Here is a 20,986-nt window from a genome sequence, read left to right on the forward strand (position 1 = left end):
TCAGAGCCTGGCTGAGTTGATGAAAAAATGTAGGTTTGGTTGATATTCCTTGTGACTTCCTTTTTGCTGTAAGTTTCGGTAAAGCAGTGTAGCCCCAAAGGCATTTCGCTATTCCTCATCAGACCCTTGCCCTGGACACACTAGGCAAATGCTCTGCTTTCTGGGAGTCTCCAGTGCCTCCGTGATCACCAGGCTGCCTCTCCCATTTAAGAGGAGCTCTGTGCCTCTTTGGTGTCATTTAGAGGATGTCCTGAGATGGGCTGTCACGTCAGCCCTGACTCAAGCACACATGGAAAATGGCCCCTGGGGTGGTAAGAGGGCCCAGCGGCCCCCAGTCCGGCAACATGGCGCTCAGGACGTGGGTGCCCAGGGCTCGGTGACTTTCCGTGGGAAGGTTTGGAGGCAGAGAGCAGGATGCTGGTGTTCTTGGCCTGGCCTTGCCATTCTCTTTCTGGGTGATCGTGGGCTTCTCTGAACCTCAGTTTTACTTATCTGTGCAGTGGGGATTCTCTGGTGCAGGAAACATTTACTGAATACCTGCTCCAACAGTTGGTATAGTAGACTAGGGATAGCCATTTTTTTCCCTTCCTTCCTTAGCTGCTTTGAGAGAGCCAGTATCAGGATAAATGTAATGATCCGAATGTGTACAGGCCTGCACATGCACAGTGATTTTTGAAGTATAATTCATGAGCATACCATTAGCTACACGGTCTTCCCCTGTCAGGGTCCAGGTTCCACCCCAGATGTCCCCCTTTGACAGTTCTTTAAGGGGAGCAACCATAAGGGCATCACTGACACCTGCCACATGGAGAACACAGAGGGATCAGACTGACTCCAGATGGCTGGAGGGTTATCATTGCCAAAAGGGGTCTGATTCGTTCACGAGAAGCCACAGGGAGTTCGATTTCCGCTCAGTGTCAGGAAAAACCGTACAGCTCTTAGAATAGTCCAAGTACAAACTCAGGAACCGTCTGCTGAAGACACTGCCAACAGAATGGAAACACCACTTGGGGGAGGAGCTGGGCCAAGTCATCTTTACAAGGTCCTTTCCAGCCCAAGAGTCCCTGAAAACAGATTACAGTAGAGACTCCCAGCTCAGCTATTACTCCTGCTGCCCGATTTCTTAAAGGATATCTACTTTGGACCCATGTGAATGTTCAGCGTTAGCTGAAGAAAGCCCACGCAGTGACATCACACCTGGCCCATGTTCCCCTCCACATGGCTCTGTGTTGCCTTGCAGTCTGCTCAGCAAATGTTTGTTTTTTGCAAGGCACGTCCTCCTTCCTCCCGCAATTCAGACATGAGTTCCTCTGACAAATGCCTCCCCGGAGGTCACATCCAGACACTTGATTAGGGAGGTGGGAGGGAGGATGTGGGCTCTGTCATCAGGCCTGCAGCCAGGCAGAGATGTCTGCCTTCCACTGCGCTCACGGATATGTGCCTGCCGGCTCAGTCCCTAAAACCCAATAACAAGTACAATTTTGAAGTAACAGTGTACCATTTTTCATTTATGCTTATTATTGTTTGTAGCGATTTTCCTGAAATTGAAGCAGTTTCCTAGGGTGGGTTTCCATGGTAACTCAATAGCTGTCCAGAGTGGCTCCCTGCAGATGTTTCTGAAATGGTCCCTTTTCTCTTCCCGGGGTGCCTTGTTGATTTGATGAAATTAGAGCAAGTCAGGGCCAGGCCTGCCCACTGTTGAAAGTTACAAGCAACCAGAGGGGCAGTCGGCTCTGGCGTGGGCAGCCCATTTGCTTTCCACATGCTCTGTTCCTGCCAGCATCCCACACATATGCATGAAGAATAGCAAATTGCAAGCCTGGAGATTTACTAAGCACTCTTTCCCCAAAGACACAGGAAGGAACACTTTGGTATGTTGATCACCAGCATTCCCTGATGTGAGTGCCTTCCCTGTGCTGGCTTCAAACTCAGGACATCTAGGATCTAATCCTGGCTCTGGCCCCAATTCACTTGGGTGATTTAGGAAAAGACACACTTAACTTCCATGTTCCTGATGTCTCCTTTTGTAAATGAATAATAATCTACATCATTCCTAGGTCACTTCTAATCAAATGAGGTGGCACATGTGAAAGTGCTCCTAAAAGTCTTCAGTGCAACATCAGAGAAGGCAGAACAACGTATAAGCCTCTAATCTCCAGTCCCATACCCGTGACAGACATTGCTAATCAATCACAGAACTTTTTCTCACCAAGCACACACGTGACCTTTAGATGTTCTTTACCATGGTGCAACATCAGGGGAACCACTACCTGTTGGTCTAAGTCAACTTGGCATTTATGTAAGGGATTTGCCATAAAAATAATAGAGTGACGGAGACACATCAGTTGTCTCAACCTTCATGAACTCTGGAGGTGGGTGCATTCTTGGAGAACTATCCAGAGAAAAAAATGTGAAGGGGAACTGATACCCATCCAGACCCCCATGCAGTTAGTCATTGCCAAGGCAGGTTCCCAAGGAGTGCATCCTGGCCTTGCCACACCACGGTGGTTCTCTAAGGACATCAGCCTCTGTCTGATAGGGGCAAGGAGAGGAGAGGCACCCCTCCCCTAAGAGCACAGCCACCCACAGGCTGGGCCAGGAGAGCTCTGGGTCCCTCGGTGAGCTGTGTGGGTGCCACCTTCAGCCTTACAGTCCTTAGGGCAGGATCGTCAAACACCAGGGGGGCCAGCCTCAGGGCCTCTCCCTAGGGCTGTGTGCATGGGGACAGGAACTTTGAGGACAGGCCAGAGAAAGCTTCTGGGAGTGGAAGGTGATTGCTTTTAGGAGGCAGGGTCCTGGCATTTCTAAGAAAATGAACTTTGGCCCCGAAGCAGGTTCTCTACTCTCCGGGTCCTGCCACCCTCCCTGCCCTGGATGTGATGGGAGGCATTTCCATGGTTCAGGCTCCACCCTGGTCTCAGCTAAGGCTTTTCTACCCAACAGGCAGGAAAGAGACACCAGCTTAGCGGTGCTTTGCCAGGGAAGTCTCCACTGTGCCTCAGCAGTGCCCCAGAAGTGTCTGTGCCATCAAACCCCAGCCCTGCAGGCAGCCACCTCCACTAGGCTCACGGAGGGCCAGGTTGCTTCAGGAGACTGCCAGGTACAGAAAGAAAATGCCATGCTCTCTGAAGATGGAAATTCCCAGTGAAATCTCAGGAGCAGATCCTAACAGTCTTTGCCAGCTAGGTCTCAGCCTCCCCACCAGGTAGCCAGAAACCCTACTCACTCAGCCTGGGCGTTCAGCACTTAATTTACAGGCAGAAGAATCTCGTTACGGAGGGGAAGCCTGAACTCGATTTGCCTGCTCTGAGGAAACATGAGAAAGGAAGCAGAGGAGTTGGCCCCCAGGTGACAGTGTTTCAGAAGGGCTCCATGGGCTTGGTGGAGAGAAATCTGAGGTGCCTACACCCCTCTCTCTCTGAGCCTGTCTCTGCCCTGCCACCTCTCAGGAGTCCTTCTGCATCTCCAAGGGAACAAGGATGCCTGGGGAAGGCAAGGAACCCAGGAGGGACTAATGGAATGGTCAAGTCACTGAGAGCCCTCCCAGGAGGACCATGAGGTCCCCTGACTTTAATGGTGGGAGGGTCACTAGCCTCGGCCACAGGCTGACTCATTCTCCTTGCCCGCCCCTTGCTTGAGCCAGGAGTGTGGATGCTTTGATGCAGCCTGTCTCACTGCAAGAGACAGCTCAAGAGCGTCGGCCAGGAGTGGACAGGCATGCTACATCCCTGCACCTGTGTCTGTGGGCGGCCCCCACCCTGCTGTCCCAAGGACAGGCTCTGGGGTTTCCTCGCGCCTCTCTGGCCAGGCTTCCCTGCTCCTCACTGGCTCTTGCCCGTGGTCATGCTTTCTTCGTAGGCCGGAGTTCCAGGCTCTCATTGCTCCATCTCCCCAGAACGCTTTCCTCCTTGGGCACCCCAGCAGCAAGGGGGGAAACTGCCCTAAATGAACTTTGGCTCCTGTGATGTAATTCCTGGGGATGTAATTTCTGAAGCAGTCCTGGCCAGGTGATCCAGCCTCTTCTGTCTCCAGATGCCCCTGAAAAGACAGGAAGACAGCGTTTCTGTCATCCATTACCCCAATGAGAGTGGGGCAGTGAATTATTTCTCTGCATTCGTTCCCTCTCGCTCCCAGCATGAAGTTTGCTGCCTCGTTCCTCAAGTGGGCTTGAGGGATCAGGGGCATGGCCATAGTGTGGCCAGCTCAAGAGACTCTGGCCCCTCTTTCCCCACGCTGGGACTTGCCGCACCTGCCCTAAGTCCCTGGAAGCTCCCCACCACCATTCCTGCGCTCCCTAAGGCGAAGCCTGAGTCAGCCAGGACCAGAGCTCCACCCTGCCTGCCCCGAGGTTCTGGGCTAGGCCTTTTGCAGGTGCTGTGGGAATCCTACAAGCTCTGCTGTCTGAGGCCAGACAGGTGAACTCTGGATGCACAGAGCTCCTGCCATCCTCCTCCCCTGACTGGCCCCATCCCCAATCCTGGAGGGCAAGACTAGACTGGAGAGGTGACACATCTAAGACCGACAGATAGCCCTGCCATCCCTTGAGTTCTGAAAGCCTTAGAGATTACTTCCCCTCACTGGCTCAGTTTTCTCTTGTCTCAAATGGGGATAATAATTCAGGTCCTTGTGACCTCAAAGGGAAGATTTTAGGGCTCAGATAGGCTGAGTGCTGTGAAAAGGCATTTTTGTCATCATTCATGTGGAGGATGTGATAGCAAATGGCCTAAGGCTGAGCTCCACCTGTGACCAGACTGCTTGACTTCCTGCTGTGGGACAAGGGTCATTGGCCCAGATTCCCTTGGGCTGCCTGGTGGCCCGTGGTGCCAGCAGGGTGCTGAGAAGGTAGGGAGGGGATGCTGGGCGAGGACCCAGGGCCTCAGAGCTCCCTGTAGTTTTCCTCTGAAGCTGTGTGGCTGGGTTTTTTTCTTTTTATGTTTCTATTTATTTTTGAGAAAAAGAGAGAGAACGAGCATGAGCAGGGGAGGGACAGAGAGAGAGGGAGAGACAGAATTCAAAGCAGGCTCCAGGCTCCGAACTGTCAGCACAGAGCCCAACACAGGGCTCAAACTCAACAAACCGGGAGATCATGACCTGAACTGAAGTCAGTCAGACACTCAAGCGACTGAGCCACCCAGGCGCCCCTGGCTGGGATGGTCTTTAAGCCCCAGTGTCAGAGCCAGCTTGTGTCTAGAGGTTGGAACACAGCCTTCAAGGCTAAGTGACCTGGACTTGAATCCTATTTTGCCTATATTCACTATTCCTCCATGACCAAGTCCTTCAGCCTCTCAGAACCTCAGTGCCCTCATCTGTAAAGTGGTAATCACAATGCCAAGCACCTAGGTCTCTTGTTAGAATTAGGTTAGGGGCACCTGGGTAGCTCAGCGGGTTAAGCATCTGACTTCGGCTCAGGTCATGATCTCGCAGTTCATGAGTTCGAGCCCCATGTTGGGCTCTGTGCTGACAGCTCAGAGCCTGGAGCCTGCTTCAGATTCTGTGTCTCTCTGAGCCCCTCCCCTGCTCACACTCTGTCTCTCTCTCACAATAATAAACTTAAAAAAATTTTTTTTTTTAAGAATTAGGTTAAATAATTGTGTAAGTGAATGGCCCAGTGGTTGGGGTTACTTTTACCTTTTTCACTGTGAAGCACAGCTCCCAGGCAAAGTTCAGATGCTCTTTGTTTGCAGAGGGAAGTAGAGCCAAGAGCCAAGTTCCAGAGATTGTTTGTAGCAGAGCCTCTCTGTCCTTCCTGAGCCCATCAGGAGAGTCTGGCCAAGGCAGAGATGTGCAGGACCCGGGCCCCAAGTGCCCTGTGCCTGGGACAAGGGTATACACAGTGCAAGGCCATGCTGACCTTAGCCGAGAGCAGGGAATGCCTGCTCAGTAGGCAGGAGTCTGAGTTGAGGGTGAGAACAGTTTCACAGCTGGGCTCTTCAGCTAAACGGGCATGATGTGAGGCTGCTCGGAGGAGCAGCAGGGAAGGCCAGGTTCTAGGGAGGCCCTGCTTGGCTTTCCACTATGGGCTCTGTTGTGGTCAGGCAGGCTCAGCCTCTGCTTCCTGACTTTCAGGAGGAAAGGGTCCTGAGCAGCTGAAAAGTGAAACCCAGTGCCTGGCCCTCTGAAGGTTCCCTGCTCTGAATGAGACTGACAAACACACAGATGAGCAGGTTTTCTGGTTCCTGGGGCCTGATGCCTCAGGGTCCAGGACACCCCACCTGCTCTAGGCTTCTCCCTCCTTGTTGGCTTCCTGAGCTGTGGCAGGTGGCTTTGAGAATGCAGGCAGCCTGAAGGAACCAGAAGGCCCGGAAGCCTTGTGCTGGGTGTGCAGAGACCCTGAGTTCTCTCACACATATACAGTCCCTCTTCACAGTCAGCTTCTGCCCTACCAGCTCCGGTAGACGGGAACATTGCTCTGTTTGGCAGGAAAGTTCAGCGGGAACGTCTTGTTGGCCATTTGACCTCCTCCTGCTGTGGTTTTATTGCGAGTTTTCTCTCCCTCGTCCCTTCCCAGTACTACCTGAGGTCTACATTCCCTGGTGGGAAAGTAGAGTGGACGGGGAGGGAGAAGGGAGTTCCAAAGGCTCACTGTGTGGGGAGGTGGGAGGGCAAGGCCAGCATGGGCCTCACTGGGGTTCAGGCCCGTGCCCACCCACCTCATTCCTGGGCTGACACAGCCCCCAGACCACACGGCGCACCCTCAGCCCTGGTTCAGAGACCTTCAAGAGGGTGAAGGCAGGTTCCCCTGGCTCTGGCTCAGGACTTTTGGAAAATCTTGGGCTTCACTGTGGTCTCCTGAAGTCCTCACCAACCCTGACAAGGAAGTGGTGCCTTCTGTCAGGCTGTCATAGACTCAGGTCAGAACAATAGTTAAGCACTGTCGGCTTAATTTCGCTCCAGAATCGATGGTCTGAAAGACTCATCGTGTCTGGAGCATGCAGCAGGGTCCAGCCTTCCCCTTGTCCAGTATGCCAGCACCCACCCCTCCTGCCCAGAGAAAGGAGCTTCTGAAATGGCACCACCCCACTCACTGCCCATCACAGGGCATTCACTTTGAGAACATGAAGTCCAGGCTCCTGACCTAGCCCTGAGGGCCTAGCTGTGCTCCTGGGTAGGCAGAGCCTCCAGCCGGCCCAGAACCTGAAACCAGCCCAGAATGTGGGAGGAGGAAAGGCCCAGCCCCCTGCCTAGGGACAGGGCTGGCAAGGGAGCCCCCCAGGACGTGATGGGCCTTCTCATCAAGCCAGTGTGTATCTCTGAGCCTGGCCCTGGCCTTGTGAAGACAACCCCCACCGAGAGGCCCACCGAGAGGCTGAGCCTAGAGGCCCACCGGTGTTCCTGGACATCTCACCTCTGTGAGGGTGAGGGACAGGAGGAGGAAGGAAGACCTGGGTTCTGCCACAGGAGCATGGCCACCTCTGCTACTCCCGAAGACCCCCACCTTGCTGGGCTCCAAGTGAATCGGTGGAGCTTGTCAATCAGGTGCTGGGTAGAGTCTAGAAGGATTTGTGCCCCTTCTCCTAAAGGGGAGGGAGGACCAGCCCCGGGGGCCTTGGAGCTGTCCCAGGTCCAGGAGGGATGTGGTGCTATGTGGGCTCTGTTCTCAGCCTGGAGAGACAGCTCATTCCCAGTCTGGTTGGACAGGTTGAGGCTGACACACCTGGGAGGACCTGGGGCCTGCTGGGAGGTGGGGGGGTGGGGTGGCTGAGCTGGAGCTGGAATGTGGGCTGACCCCCTCCCCCCACACACACCACAGGGTGTGTCAGCCTCAGGGTGGGTGGAGGGAGCAGCCTCAGAGGTGACCCCACCCCAGGCTCCTCCCTGCAGCCCTAGGGTCCCCTGGAAGAGGGCTCCTGGGACCAGGAGGCTCTAGCACCTCTAGCTACTTCCCTGCTTCCCAGCTGGAAAGGCTGTTACAGAATCCCAGGAATGTGCCTTGAGCTCAGAAAGAAAATTCCCAAAATAACTTCTATAAATACTTGAGGGTAGGGACAGGGAGGGAGCTCTCAGCCTGGCCTGCAGCTGGCCTAGCTCTAGGGGCTGCTTCCCAGGGCAGGCCTTCCCTAGAAGAAGACAGACACGCACACGCACACACACACACGAGCGCGCGCGTGCGCACACACACACACACACACACACAGAGTCAGGACCTTCCTGCTGCCCCTCCCCTCTGGGGGACAGTGTCAGGCACTGAATTAATGGGGTGAAATGCAGTAGCAATTCTCAAAAAGGAAGTTGGGGGCCCTTCTTTCCCTTCTTCCCCATCCCAGGCCCATGTACCGCCCCCCCCCCCCCGAGAACCTAGTCTTCCAACAGGGAGGGTCCCCCTTAGAGAGCCCCTCGGGCTACCTGTCCTTGTGGCCTAAACAGGGCGGTAAGCATGCACACTGCCTATGGTGTACCTGGCTCCAAGCCTGGGACATTTCTTTTGAGCTGCCATCCTGTGAGGAATAGCAAAGCAGGCAGGAGCCAAGGACCCTGTCCCTCCCAGCCTAAGAAGGGGGCAGGGCAGGGATCCCACACCAGAGCCCACAGTAATGGAGCACAGTCTCAAGGTGATGGTGTGGCCAGGAGATGCTGATCTCGGGGAAGGCTTCCTCGGGGAGCAGGCTCCTGGGTGGTTGAGATGAGGCCAGATGCTGCCTCGTCTCTGAGGTCCAGGAAGGGAGGGAAGAAAGAATGGATGGAGTTGGGAATTTCTGGGAACTTCCCCCATAGCCCTGCCTTCCCCGAGCGACTGTAACCTGGTCCCTCCCACAGGCGCAGTGCTCAACTGCCATAACATTGCTTGCTAACTGCTACGGGTGGTGGCTATGACATCTCCCAGGTGAGGGTCAAAGGCTGAGTCACCAACAGGTCTGGTTTCTCTTGGCACAGGTGCCCCCTGGCCAGAGTCAGGTAAGAGTCACCAGGGACATTTGGATGGAACTGTGTTCCCACCATCTCCCTGGAGACCTATTCTCTGGTCAGCTGGGGTGGGGGTGCCAGGAGGGCGATGGAGGGCCCTTGGCACAGCAGCGCCAGGCTGGGGGCAGAGCAGGTGAGACCTCACGTCTCCCCAAGGCAGGCTCTGCCCAGTTGTCAGGCAGCAAACAGCTCTGAGTTGCTACCAAACATGAACAGGCTGGTGTCTCAGGCAGGTGGCAGCAGATCCTGTTACAGGCCCTGGGCCTCGGGGCCCCAGCCTGACCCCAGCCCGGTGTCTCCTTTCAGGCTCTGAGGTCAGCACCCCAGGGTGTGGGGGACATGATCCAACCCCACCCCAGTCCCCAGTCTTCACCCACAGAGAGCCTTGCCTTCTAGAGGAACCACTTCCTACTACTCCTCACTCAGGCAGGACCCTCCGTGCATCCTGGGGACCCTTCCGTTTGCTGTCTGCCCACCGTGCGCCCTGACTACATGATTTCAAACTCATCACTGCAGAACCTGCACGGTTACCCACTGGGAAACACCGTTCTGTTCCCTGGGTGCAGATGAGGAAACCACAGCTCAGAGAAAATGGGCCACTTGCCCACGGTCACTGCGCTTGTCAGTGGCAAAGCTGGGATTCCAGCCCAGCCGAGGTCTTCGGGCTGAGGAGCCCTGGCTTTTTCCTCTACATGAAACATGCAGAGGAGCCTTCTGCAAACTTCCTAACTGAGAGTCAAACCAGGAGAGAGAGAGAGAAACACACACACACACCCTGTTCAGCCTGCAGGGACGTCTGGCCCCTTTCCAAACACCCACACACTTCTTGAGATCAGGGGTTTTTGAACTCCGTTTTAGCAGTGGAGCCCTCTTGTCAAACAAAATCTCACATGGAAGCTCAGTATAGAAATCTTGGTGTATAAGATCACTGCAGCCCTGCCGTCTCTCTGGGAGGCTCTGCTGGCCCTCCCCATCTGTCCTCTTGCTCCTCCAGGGGCAGCCCTCACAGGGCTCAAACCTTCCGTTTTTGGTGCTTAATTTGGGTGTCTGGCAGCCTGTCGTCTCGCCTTCCTCCCCTCCTCCCTGTGGGCTCTGTTCCATCGTGAGCTGCTCAGGGTCCAGCTCCCAGGCCATGCGGGCAGCGCGGCTTGGCCTGGAGCCCTGCTGGCCAGACTGGGCACTGCCCTCTGGTCCCAGGCAGCCCTGAGTCAGCATGGCTCCCATGTGGCTCCGCCCTGCCGCAGCTCCCCTGTCCTCCACCACATCCGTGTGGTTCTCTGCAGACAGCTTCACCCTGGGTTGAAGAGGCACTGTGAATATGGCTCCCCATTGCTTTCCTGGCCCCTGGCCACAGGACCACCACCACCTAGCGCCTCTGGAGAGGAAGAGGCTTTTCCTAGGGCTTCCTGAGCACCATCTTTCACTCTTGCCTAATTGGTCATGTTCCAAGCTCTCAGAGGACTTTATGAAGTCAGGCATGTGCATCTTCCCCAGTGGGTCTCCATAGCAACAGGGCCTAACTCTGGGGAGCGTGGTGAAGAGGAAAATGTTCCAGCTAAAAATGTACACGGCCATCAGTGGGCGAGCACCCAAGAGGGGGCTCCAGGCATATAGAAGGCAGCTTCCCTCCCCCACCCCAGCCTCCGTCTGTCCAGGAAGTCAGTGTTAGGCTTTACCTCAAATCTCTGAATGAGAGGAGGGCCCCCTGTGCTGCCACCCCGTGCCTCTGAGGGCTGGAACACAGATCAGTGGGATGGCACAAAGCAGCCTTTCTGGGACTGGAGGCTGCAGGGGGTTCTGGCTACCCCCCTACTCACCACCCTATCTCCCACCTCCAGGCACCCTCCCCAATATGAGTGGAAGAGGACATAGAAGGGACGGGGTGCCAGTTTCACTTCCCAAACGTTTATGACGATTCCTGTCACTTCCTCTCTGCCACGGGGGTTGTTGAAGACAAACAGCAGCACCAAGCTTCCTAGCCACCCCTGATCCATCTCCCCAGAGCCTCTCCTACCTGGCATCCGCCCTCCTGTGACCCTCACCTGCCAAGCCATCTGGGGACCCCAATGTCCCAGGAAGACCACTGCTGATGCAGGCAGAGGAGCTGCCCCCACCTACCTATAGGCTTAAAGTTGTAGAGTCTGAAACCCATGGCACACATCCCTCAGGGGGAAGGGTCCCACCACATGCAGCAGCAAGGCCTCAGGGTAACACACCCATTTGAGAGCTCACACATGCCAGACACTGTCCAGGTGCTTTACATAGACTGACTCCTGTAAACTTGACAAACCTAGAGGTGGATATTGTGGTCTTTCCCATTTACAGATGAGGAAACTGAGGACCAGAGAGAGGTAACTTGCCAGGATCCCCAGCTATAATGGGGAGATGCAAAGCCAGGTCTGCTGACTTGAAAGCTCATCCTTGGGGCCAGGAGGGACAGCACTCTCACAGCGGGTGATCTGGGAAGCAGGGCTGGGGCGGGGAAGGTAGGATTTGCATGGGTAACAAGAACGGTCACTTGATGGTTCCCAAGCCTGAGACTTAGAGCCCTGCCCTGATGGCCAGGATGCCCCTGCTCCAGGATGCCCTTCACTAACCTCACCCTGTGCTTGCTCCCCAGGGTCTGATGCTGAGTCAGCTGGGCCACAAGAGTCTGGCCCAGAAGGTGTTGCGGGATGCCGTGGAGAGGCAGAGCACCTGCCACGAGGCCTGGCAGGGCCTGGGCGAGGTGCTGCAGGCCCAAGGCCAGAGCGAGGCCGCCGTCGACTGCTTCCTCACTGCCCTTGAGCTGGAGGCCAGCAGCCCAGTGCTGCCCTTCTCCATCATCCCCAGAGAGCTGTGACATTGCACAGCAGCAGCAGGGTGGGAGGGGGCTGCCCTAAGGAGTAGGGGGCAGGCAGATGCAGGCAGGCAGCAGGGAGTACAGGGCAGGGGTGATGTGGGACCTCAGAAAAATACATCTCTAGAGAACACTTCTGCAGGCTGCAGCCCTACTTCTCCTCGCCTCCCCCACTCCAGCCCTGCTTTCCTTCCAGGGCCAGCTGGGTCCGGGAGCTGTTCTTCTGGAGCTGGGTGGACCAGATTTGCATCAAAAGCAAATTCTTTGCTCCTTGGGATTCAGACAGACATTGTGACGTTTATGAGCAAGGAAGTAGCTGGGAAGCCACATCAGCATGGGGGCATCTCTAAATGTGTTTGTGCATCATCTAAATGTACAGTAAGGGTCTGGGTCTCCTAGGTACTTCCCCCCCCCCCGCCCCCACTGTCTAGAAGCCCCCATACTATACCTACCACCTTCCACATCCCTGACCCTAGATTTTCCAGTGACTTTGCACAGGTATTAGCCTTGAACTTCAGCTCCCTGTTCTCCAATACCAAAGATGAGCGCCACAAGCTGCCCTCTGACTAGGCCACGAGGGTTTTCTCCTGTTCCTGACTCGGTGCCTCGAGAGATGGTATGCTTGGACCCTAAGTGACTTACAGTCATAGTGACCAGACTTGCTGCCCAAGAGCACAGGTTGGGGAGCCTTACAGCTGAACTTTACCTCTACCTGTGCCTCTGTGCCCAGGGAGCCCCAGGGTCCTGGTCTCAGCCCCAGTCGCACTACAGGGTTTTAGGTAATTCTCAGGTCTTGCCCAGAGCAGTCCGGGCTTGAAGATTCTGCTGGCAAATGGGAAGAAGTTAGGACCTCTGGGTCCCTCTCCCAGGTTTGAGTAATTGGAGGATGCCCAGCTTTGCCCCTCTTTGCCCTGTGAGGCCAGTTGGGCCCCACTGCTCTTCCCCTCTGCTGCCAAGTGCCTTTTGGGCCTCTGGTGCCTGACCAGGGGCACCGAGCACCAGCCCTAACTCTACTTCCATTTCTGCCACACTCACCTTTCTGGGAATATTCCCCAAATGGCCCCCCTACGCTCTAGATCCTAGGATACAAACATGGCAGCTGGGCCCAGTTCTTCCTAATACTTTGCATCAACATGCTCCTTCAAGCCTTAAGTTTCTGGGCTATGGGTACAATGCAGAACCCTCTGAGGACAATGGTATGAAGAAGGGCAGTCTCTAGGACTGACCCCAGCACATCTCACCACCCACAGCCCATTACCACTTCAGGCTTTTATGGGTGACCCAACCCCCACCCCCACCCCGCCCATCAACCTGACCATTTGGCTCCCCCCACCTGGGGCCCAGTGGGGACTGTGGAGACCAGAGGAGGGGACAGAGCAGATCCTTGTCAGCAGGGGACCTGGGGCTGGGGGGTTGGGTATCTTCCCTGTCGATTCCCTTAGCCCTGCTGTATGATGCTCTTGGAATTCTCCCCCAAGAAGTCAGCCCCTCCGGCCTATCAGGGAATTCCTTTTTTCTCTGCACTTTGGGTTTTAGTTTTAAAGCTCCATCTGGTACGTCTCTCTCATCTTAAGATGAGAGTGTGTGGACAGACTGGGCAAGGGCCGCCCTGGTTTGACATTGCCGAGTCTGCTCCTCAGAGGGAGACCTGTCCTCCTCACCTCACTGGCTCAGCACTGCACACCCCCAGGGGCCTCCCAGAGAGGGCCTGCCCCTCCTGGCCTTCCCACTCCGTAAGGAGCACTGCAGAGGACACCGGATCCTTCACCGCTTGGTTGAAGGATCTCTGTCTCAATGTGCACATGTATAAATATAATATATATATGTGTGTGTGTGTGATAGAGATCTATTTTTATCTGAAATTCTATTAGGAAAAAAACTAAACAGAAAAAGCAAATGCTATTGATTTGCCTCAGGGTGCCCAAAGATTGGTAGTCAGTTATTGGTAATAGGAAAGGCACCAAATGCATTTTGGCTTGCAGCATTCCTCTGGAGAAGCCTCAGAGGGCTGGGCCAAGCTGCTGGCAGTTTGAAATAAAGGTCTTGGATAAAGAGACCCTTGAAAGGGACACAGCGTGTTCATTTCATCCAACAGGTATCCTAGAACAGGCCTTGAGCGCCTAGTGAGGGGGGAGTATGGCATGGAGGAGAGAAGTCTGAGAGGTCACCAGGACAGGCCACACTAGTGGGAGGGGTGCGGGGGAGGGAGGGGCGCAGGAAGAGACTTTGGTTTGAGCAGGTGAGAGCAGAGAGGGCTAGGGAGGTGCTGAAACCTGGAGGTGGGTGGAAGGAGGCAGAGGGGGGTTCAGGCGGCCTGCCACCTGTAACTCAGGTGGGCCTGAGCCCCCTGCTAACTCTCTAGCGCCCAGCTGGGAGAGACCAGGGCCAGACTCGTCATCCGAACAAGAGAGCATGCCCTGCGGGCACTGCTGGTGGAGCATCTCCAGCACCTGGAGGAGAAGCACCAGGAGAGGGCTGCGTGGTGAGGATCCCGGCTGCATGCATCCTGGTCCGCCACCTGCACTATGAAGTCCATACCAGTACGCTCCTAAAACATGTTACACCCATTTCTAATAGACTACATACACGTTAAAAACATGCATCAAAGTTTTGGAGGATGACGTAAGTTTGCACAGAAGCTCTTTTTTCTTCACGTGCCCCAAGGGATCAACTGATGCACCCCCAGGACTGCAGCCACCTACTCTCAAGAGAGCTGCCCTGGAGGCTTCCCCTAGAACTTGGCCTACACAAGAACTTCCCACTCCTGTGGCCTCACAGCAGTCTGGCCTCTGCTCCCAACCTCAGCCCTATGCTTGGGGTGTGGTTTTGCTGTTCCAGAGAGGAAGGGCCTTTTTTGGAGCTGGTGGGTGCCAGCTTTCACTTTAATACTTTAGGAAACAGTCTTCAGTGATTTAACAATTAGTATCAGATTATTTATCTCCCACCCTCACCCCCAGCTCAAGGACCCTGGTGAGCATTAAAAGGTTGCCTGAGGCCATAGGTGGTGTCACATTGTCTGCCAGCCCTGGAGAAAGGTCTAGAAAGCTCATCTTACCAAGAAGAGAATGGAGGGAGGGGAGACCTTCCTATTCCTGACACAAGCTGACATTAGTTGGACAGATGTTGGAAAGTCAGGCAGTAGTGGAGACCCAGGCATTTCCTGACCCCTGGGTCCCGTCGGCAGACCCCCTGTTCACATACAAACCCCGTGTCCACATACAAACTTGGTGCCAGAACAAGGGCTGGAGTCTGGGGAAGAGACTCAGTGTTGCACGGTCGCCCCGTGGACCTCCAACACCCCCACCACACTCTAGGACACAGCCCTTCAGTATTAATAGTGTTTATCTACAGGCATAAATATGAATGGAATTTCAGCCACCAACACCCAGACTCCTTTCTGATACCAAAGTGCTCATTGTTGCATTTGCTCCCCCACGGGGCGCTCAGATGTCATCACCATGCAAATATTTCTCAGCCTTGGGAAGCTTCCAACTAAACAAACCTCCCCCAGCCCATGCTGCCAGCTCTTGATGGCAACCCATAATCAGGGAGCCTCACACATAAGCGACCTGTGGTACCAACCCCCATGACACTGATCTGAAGGATTGTGGAGGCTGGGAAGGCTGTGACGGGGAGAGTATCCTGCTCTCTGCCCCCTGCCAGAAATTTCTTGGAATTTTTATCAGTCTCTTCCAGTTGCAAAGGACAGAGACCCATTGGAGGTGGCTCCAGGAATGACTCTCACACAGGTGCCCTCGGGCAGTGACTGCAGTGCATGGACCTGGGGCCAAAGGAGCTGCAGTCTGGCTTCTGTGATGGAGTCAGCACCCAGCCCGGACTCAAAGGCACTGCTCTACTACTAACTGGCTGCTTTCTTGGAATCAAAGTGGCAGCAACTATCCTAATGTTTTCTCTGCACGAAACAGTGTATAAGGTATAAGTGTTATAAGGCACTTTACTTGTCACATTGCTCCTTTGGTAGTCGACAACCTTGGGAGGTGGGTCTTGTCCTCATGAAAGGTGGAGAGGTTATGGTGCCTGAGAACCTAGGTCCTGGCCTACAGAGCCAGCATTCTTTCTACCACCTTCTGAAGACACTACACAGCACCAGCTCACTGGCCCTTGAGAGAGAGACACAGAAGTGCCCATCACTGCGGCAGCAGGATGGCCCCTCTGGGATCCATAGAAACATGCATCACAGGGACTGCAGCATCACAGGGGATGACACACAGGTACAGGGGTACCTTGTGTGCCCAGAAGCTGGCAGCTTCACTCCACTGGCTGGAGGCTTGGGCCCCAGCTTCAGTGAGGAGGAATAAAGGATCCTCAGTACTGCCTGCTGCTCTCGCCCCTTCTGCAGCCAGAGAGGACACTCCTTAAGTGAAAGCCACTCAAGAAACTGGAAGGTCCCCAACTAGCAAAGAGGTTCAGATACCAGGCAGCCCAGAAACATGACAAGCTCACCACAGGAGCTGTGTGTTGGGCCATGTGACCCCACTTCCCTGCCTGCCTGCCAGCTGATTGGACCATGGGTGGGTTCCACAACCAAAGCTCCTCCTCTGTGGACTGGCCCACAGCCTGTGACATGGCTGAGCCCCCCTATGCAGGGGGTCCCCAGACTGGGGGTGACTGTCCCTGCTCTCCTAGTCTATTCACTCTCTCCCACTCTCACTCTCTTCCTCCCTTAATTGTCCCTTTGGAATTTGGCAAGAAGTTGGTCACTGTGGACCTCTTTTAAAAACATGTCTTATTTATTTTCTTCTGACCCATCTGAGCACATATAAATCATGCCCATTTACCCCTTAATACCGCAGTGTGTTTGCAAAGAACAAGGGTCATTGTCTGACATAACCACAGGCATGGTTAACAAATGAGGGGATTTGACTCTGACACAGTATTTTATCTACTCTCCCATCCATATGCCAGTTCGTCATTCGTGTTCTTTGTAGCAGTGTTTCCCTCCAGCCCAAGACCACATACTCCACTTGGTTGTCACATCTCTTTAGTTTCCCTTTGCCTCTCTTTGCCTTTTGTGACGCAGGCATTGATAAAGGCTTGCAGAGGCTCTGTCCTCTGCAATATGAGTGTGGGACCAAAGAAGAGGGAAGTAGCTGGTGGTGGCAGCAGAAGAAAGCAGCAGAAACCATGGGGCAGAGAGAAGGGATGGCAGCTGGTGGACAGGCGCAGGAAGTTAGGAGCAAAAACGAAGAGCAGGTGAATCTTCATAAAGACAGAGGTCTCAGATCAAAAAAACCAGATGCCCACTCTCAAAGGGGCAAAAAGATGATGGAGGCACTAGAACTCCATTCTATCCAACCTTTACAGCTCCCGCAGCCTGACTCTGAGGTCAAGACTCCCCATCTGTAACTGTGATGTCAACTGCTTTGGCTCAGGCTCAGAGGAAGAGTCCGTTACGTGTTCTCCCACACTCCAGTCTTATGCCCACAGCTCACTACCCCACCCCCTAACAAGGCCCATGGCACCTGTGGGTTGTTCCCCATCCCTGAGAACACCCCACCAAGGGTGCAGGGGCTTTGGCAGCCCAGCCCAGTGCAAGCCGGGGGTGAACCCACAGAGGCTAGACTGGGCTGGGCTAAGGCAGGGCACTCTCCTGCATGCAGACAGCCTCTCTTCTCATCTGGGAGCAACATTCCCCCAGGGCCCTTGCCCTCTTTCATTCCTCCACCTTCCTTCTTCTTCCTCCTATGCATTTGTCTACCAGGTCTCCTGTGGCCTCAAAGGCCCATGCCCTCCCAGGTCTACTTCACCCCTACAGGTCTCTTCCCAGAATTCCTGCTGGGGCTCACTCCATGCCCCTCATTTTCCAGAACCCAATTCCCACACTTCTCAGAAGTATCTCACCCTCCTTCCTGACTACCCACCTCCCACCACCCACATTACGAGACCCTTATGTTTTTTCAGAACACCCAGGCCAGCATAGCCCCTCTGGATTATGCTTCCTGAGTGCAGCCCCCACATCCCACACACATAGGCTCAGCAACACCTACACATGCCCTCATGAATGGGACATTAGCTGGGCCCTAGGGAGGCTCTCCTGCCACTGGGAGACTTGGAGCACAAATGTGGAGCAAGGCCACTTTGCTCTACCCACCGGTTGACCTTAGCCTTCCCTCTCACCCAACCCACATGCCACTCCAGTGCTCTGCCCTGGGAGTGTCTAAGGCAGAGGCTCTGCAGAGGGGGTCACAGCCCTCCTGAGTCTAATATGGCTGCTCAAGAGCCTGCAGTTGGTCCCAAGCCATTTTATTTTCTTAATAAAGCTACACATGTATTTAATCCTACTCTAGAAATTATTACAGAAATATGCATCTTCTCTATTTAGGATCTCATCTACACTGTAGACATGTGGGTCATTAGACACAACTCTCCAGAAGCTTCATTTTCTTGTTTTTGAAGTTTATTTATTTTTAGAGAGAGAGAGAGCATGTGCAGGAGGGGCACAGAGAGAAGGAGAGAGAGAGAATCCTAAGTAGGCTCCACACTGTCAGTGCAGAACCCAATGCGGGGCTCAAACTCATGAAACCTGAGATCATGACCTAAGCCAAAACCAAGAGTAAGGCACTTAACCCACTGAGCCACCCAGGCATCCCCAGAAGCTTCATTTTCATTTCCATATAAGTTATTTAAGATAGGGGCACTTTTACTACACCTGAAACTAATATAACACTATATGTTAACTATACTAGACTTAAAACAAATAATAATAACAATAAATGATAGGGTGCTTTTAAAATCCTGGAATAACATGGCCACTGGAAATTTATCTGGAGCCATAAGTACCATTTGTAAAATATCAGGGAGGATCCCCCTCTGCCCAGCCCCACTTCCCACAATGCAACTTTTAACACATTTACCCCTTAAGTGATCTAGAGAGAGCTTGTTTATAATGTCTAACACCTGCAAACTTGATATCAACCCTCCAAGAATGATTTCTAAATCAGCACTCAATTTCTTTTTTTTTTAATGTTTATTTTTTGAGAGAGAGAGAGAGCATGAGTGGGGGAGGGACTCAATGTATTTACCCCCTCTTTTTAAAAACCTGGGGCACGTGGGTGGCTCAGTCAGTTAAGAGTCCAACTCTTGATTTTGGCCCAGGTCATGATCTCACAGTTCATGGGTTCAAGCCCCACATCAGGCTGTGCACTGATGGTGTGGAGCCTGCCTTGGATTCTCTCTCTGCCTCTCTCTCTCTCTCTCTCTCTCTCTCTCTCTCTGCCCCTTGCCCACTTTCATGTGCATGCTCTCTCTGTCAATAAATAAATAAACTTAAAAAAAAAAAAAACCCAACAACTTATTTCATCAGGTGATTTCTGTCAGCACCCAACACCAGCAAGGACTGAGGTTATTCAGGCTACCAGCCATTCCCTAAAATTCCTTGTGTTTCAGGGGCGCCTGGGTGGCGCAGTCGGTTAAGCGTCCGACTTCAGCCAGGTCACGATCTCGCGGTCCGTGAGTTCGAGCCCCGCGTCAGGCTCTGGGCTGATGGCTCGGAGCCTGGAGCCTGCTTCCGATTCTGTGTCTCCCTCTCTCTCTGCCCCTCCCCCGTTCATGCTCTGTCTCTCTCTGTCCCAAAAATAAATAAAAAAAAAAAAAAAACGTTGAAAAAAAAAAAAAAAATTAAAAAAAAAAAAAAAAATTCCTTGTGTTTCAAAATAATCAAAGGAAACTCCAGAACATATTTTCTATAAAGCTTCTGCATTTCCTACAGGATAATTGTGTACCTTGGAGCACATCTAGTACTCAGTGAGCATCTACTATGTGGTAACACTGCTAGGCATTGGGAAATTCACTGAGGCCCAACTCTATGATCCCGAAGCCCGCAATCCAATAGTGGACGCAGGCCAGTATCTGGGAACTGCTGGGGCATTTTTGAGAAGCACCCAACCAGCCTCAGGAAGATGGGGGAGGGTGCTTGGAGTTAGCACACCAAGGGTGCGGGCGGGGAGTAGTGTTTCTGGCAGAGGATGCCCCACTCCCTATCCCAGCTATGCTGTGTGGAGGTATGAATAATGTCCCATCCTGTGAAAGTGTTCTCCTACATGTTTTTTTTTTTTTTAAGTCTATTTATTTAAGCAATCTCTACACTCAACATGGGGCTCAAACTCACAACCTCAAGATCAAGAGCTGCATGATCTACTGACTGAGCCAGCCAGGCTCCCCTGTTTTCATACATGGTAAAGGGACTTTGCAAACATGATTAAGTTAAGGGCCCTAAGATGGGGGGGATCTTCTGGATTATCCAGGTGAACCCGATATAGTCACAGGGATCCTTACAAGAGGAAAGCAGGAGGGTCAGGAGCAGATATGATGGGAACAGGGGTTTGGAGCGATTTGAGGAAGAGACCATGAGCAAAGGACAGTGGATGGTCTCTAGAAGCTGAAAAAGAAAAGGAAACACACTTTCCTCCAGAGCTGCTCGAAGGAGCTTCCTTCTGGAACCCAGCCTGCCAACACCTTGACTTAGCCCAGTGGGACTGGTTTGGAGACTTCTCGCCTCCAGAACTAGAAGATAATGAATTTGTGTTGTGTGAAACAAAAAAGTCTATGGAAATTTGTTATAGCAGCCACAGGAACTAATATAGACGGTTTGGTTAAAGCTACCCCAGACACACGGTTGGGCACAGGAGTTCAGGGTTATGTGCAGTGTAGCCCCCATGTCCAACCTGGGAGGGGCTGGGGATTAGAAGCCTAAACAGGTGTGACCCTGCCTGGCATGTTTCCAAGTGTCCCCTCTTGCCTTGTTAAATACGGGAATCTCTAGCAACTTCCTTTCTCCTCGATGGCCCTCAGTTGCCAGGCATGACTGCTGAGCTCAAGGACTTCAGAAAGAGGATGAGGAAGCAACGGCCAGCCCTCATCAAGCCCTGAGCTCCATGTGTGACCCACACATCTCTCAGCATGCTGTCTTCCTGTCCCACCCTGCCCCTAACCTGGGCCGCTCACTTCCACAGGGGTGAACTAAATGAAATGCCTTGTCAATCCCTGCCTCCTGTCCCACCTAACCCACTCTAGTGACCAGAGATGGGGTGTCAGTGGGCCTGAGCCTGCCTTCCTGCCTAGGGTTCTCAGATACTAAGCCACATTCCCACCCAAAGCAGCCACACTGCTACCTCCCCCCGACTCTGGCTGGGCCCCTCTGAGCCCCTACCTCTCTCCAGAAGGGTGACACTTTTCTCTGGGCACTGATTTGGCCAATGGTGTGGTTAATAAGACCATGAGGAGCAC

At 53.5% G+C, this 20,986-nt stretch overlaps 1 protein-coding gene across 1 annotated transcript in view; it reads left to right on the plus strand.

The window, feature by feature from the left end:
* TTC7A (tetratricopeptide repeat domain 7A) overlaps window positions 1-13,796 on the plus strand; it is a 120,436-nt gene extending 106,640 nt beyond the window's left edge. The window contains exon 20 of the mRNA XM_042932202.1: window positions 11,522-13,796. Coding sequence (XP_042788136.1) covers window positions 11,522-11,743 — 222 coding nt within the window. The 3' untranslated portion in view covers window positions 11,744-13,796. The remainder of the gene's footprint in view (window positions 1-11,521) is intronic.
* The last annotated feature ends 7,190 nt before the right edge of the window (window positions 13,797-20,986 follow it).

The sequence above is a fragment of the Panthera leo genome, chromosome A3 (genome assembly GCF_018350215.1).
Source record: "Panthera leo isolate Ple1 chromosome A3, P.leo_Ple1_pat1.1, whole genome shotgun sequence".
NCBI lineage: Eukaryota > Metazoa > Chordata > Mammalia > Carnivora > Felidae > Panthera > Panthera leo.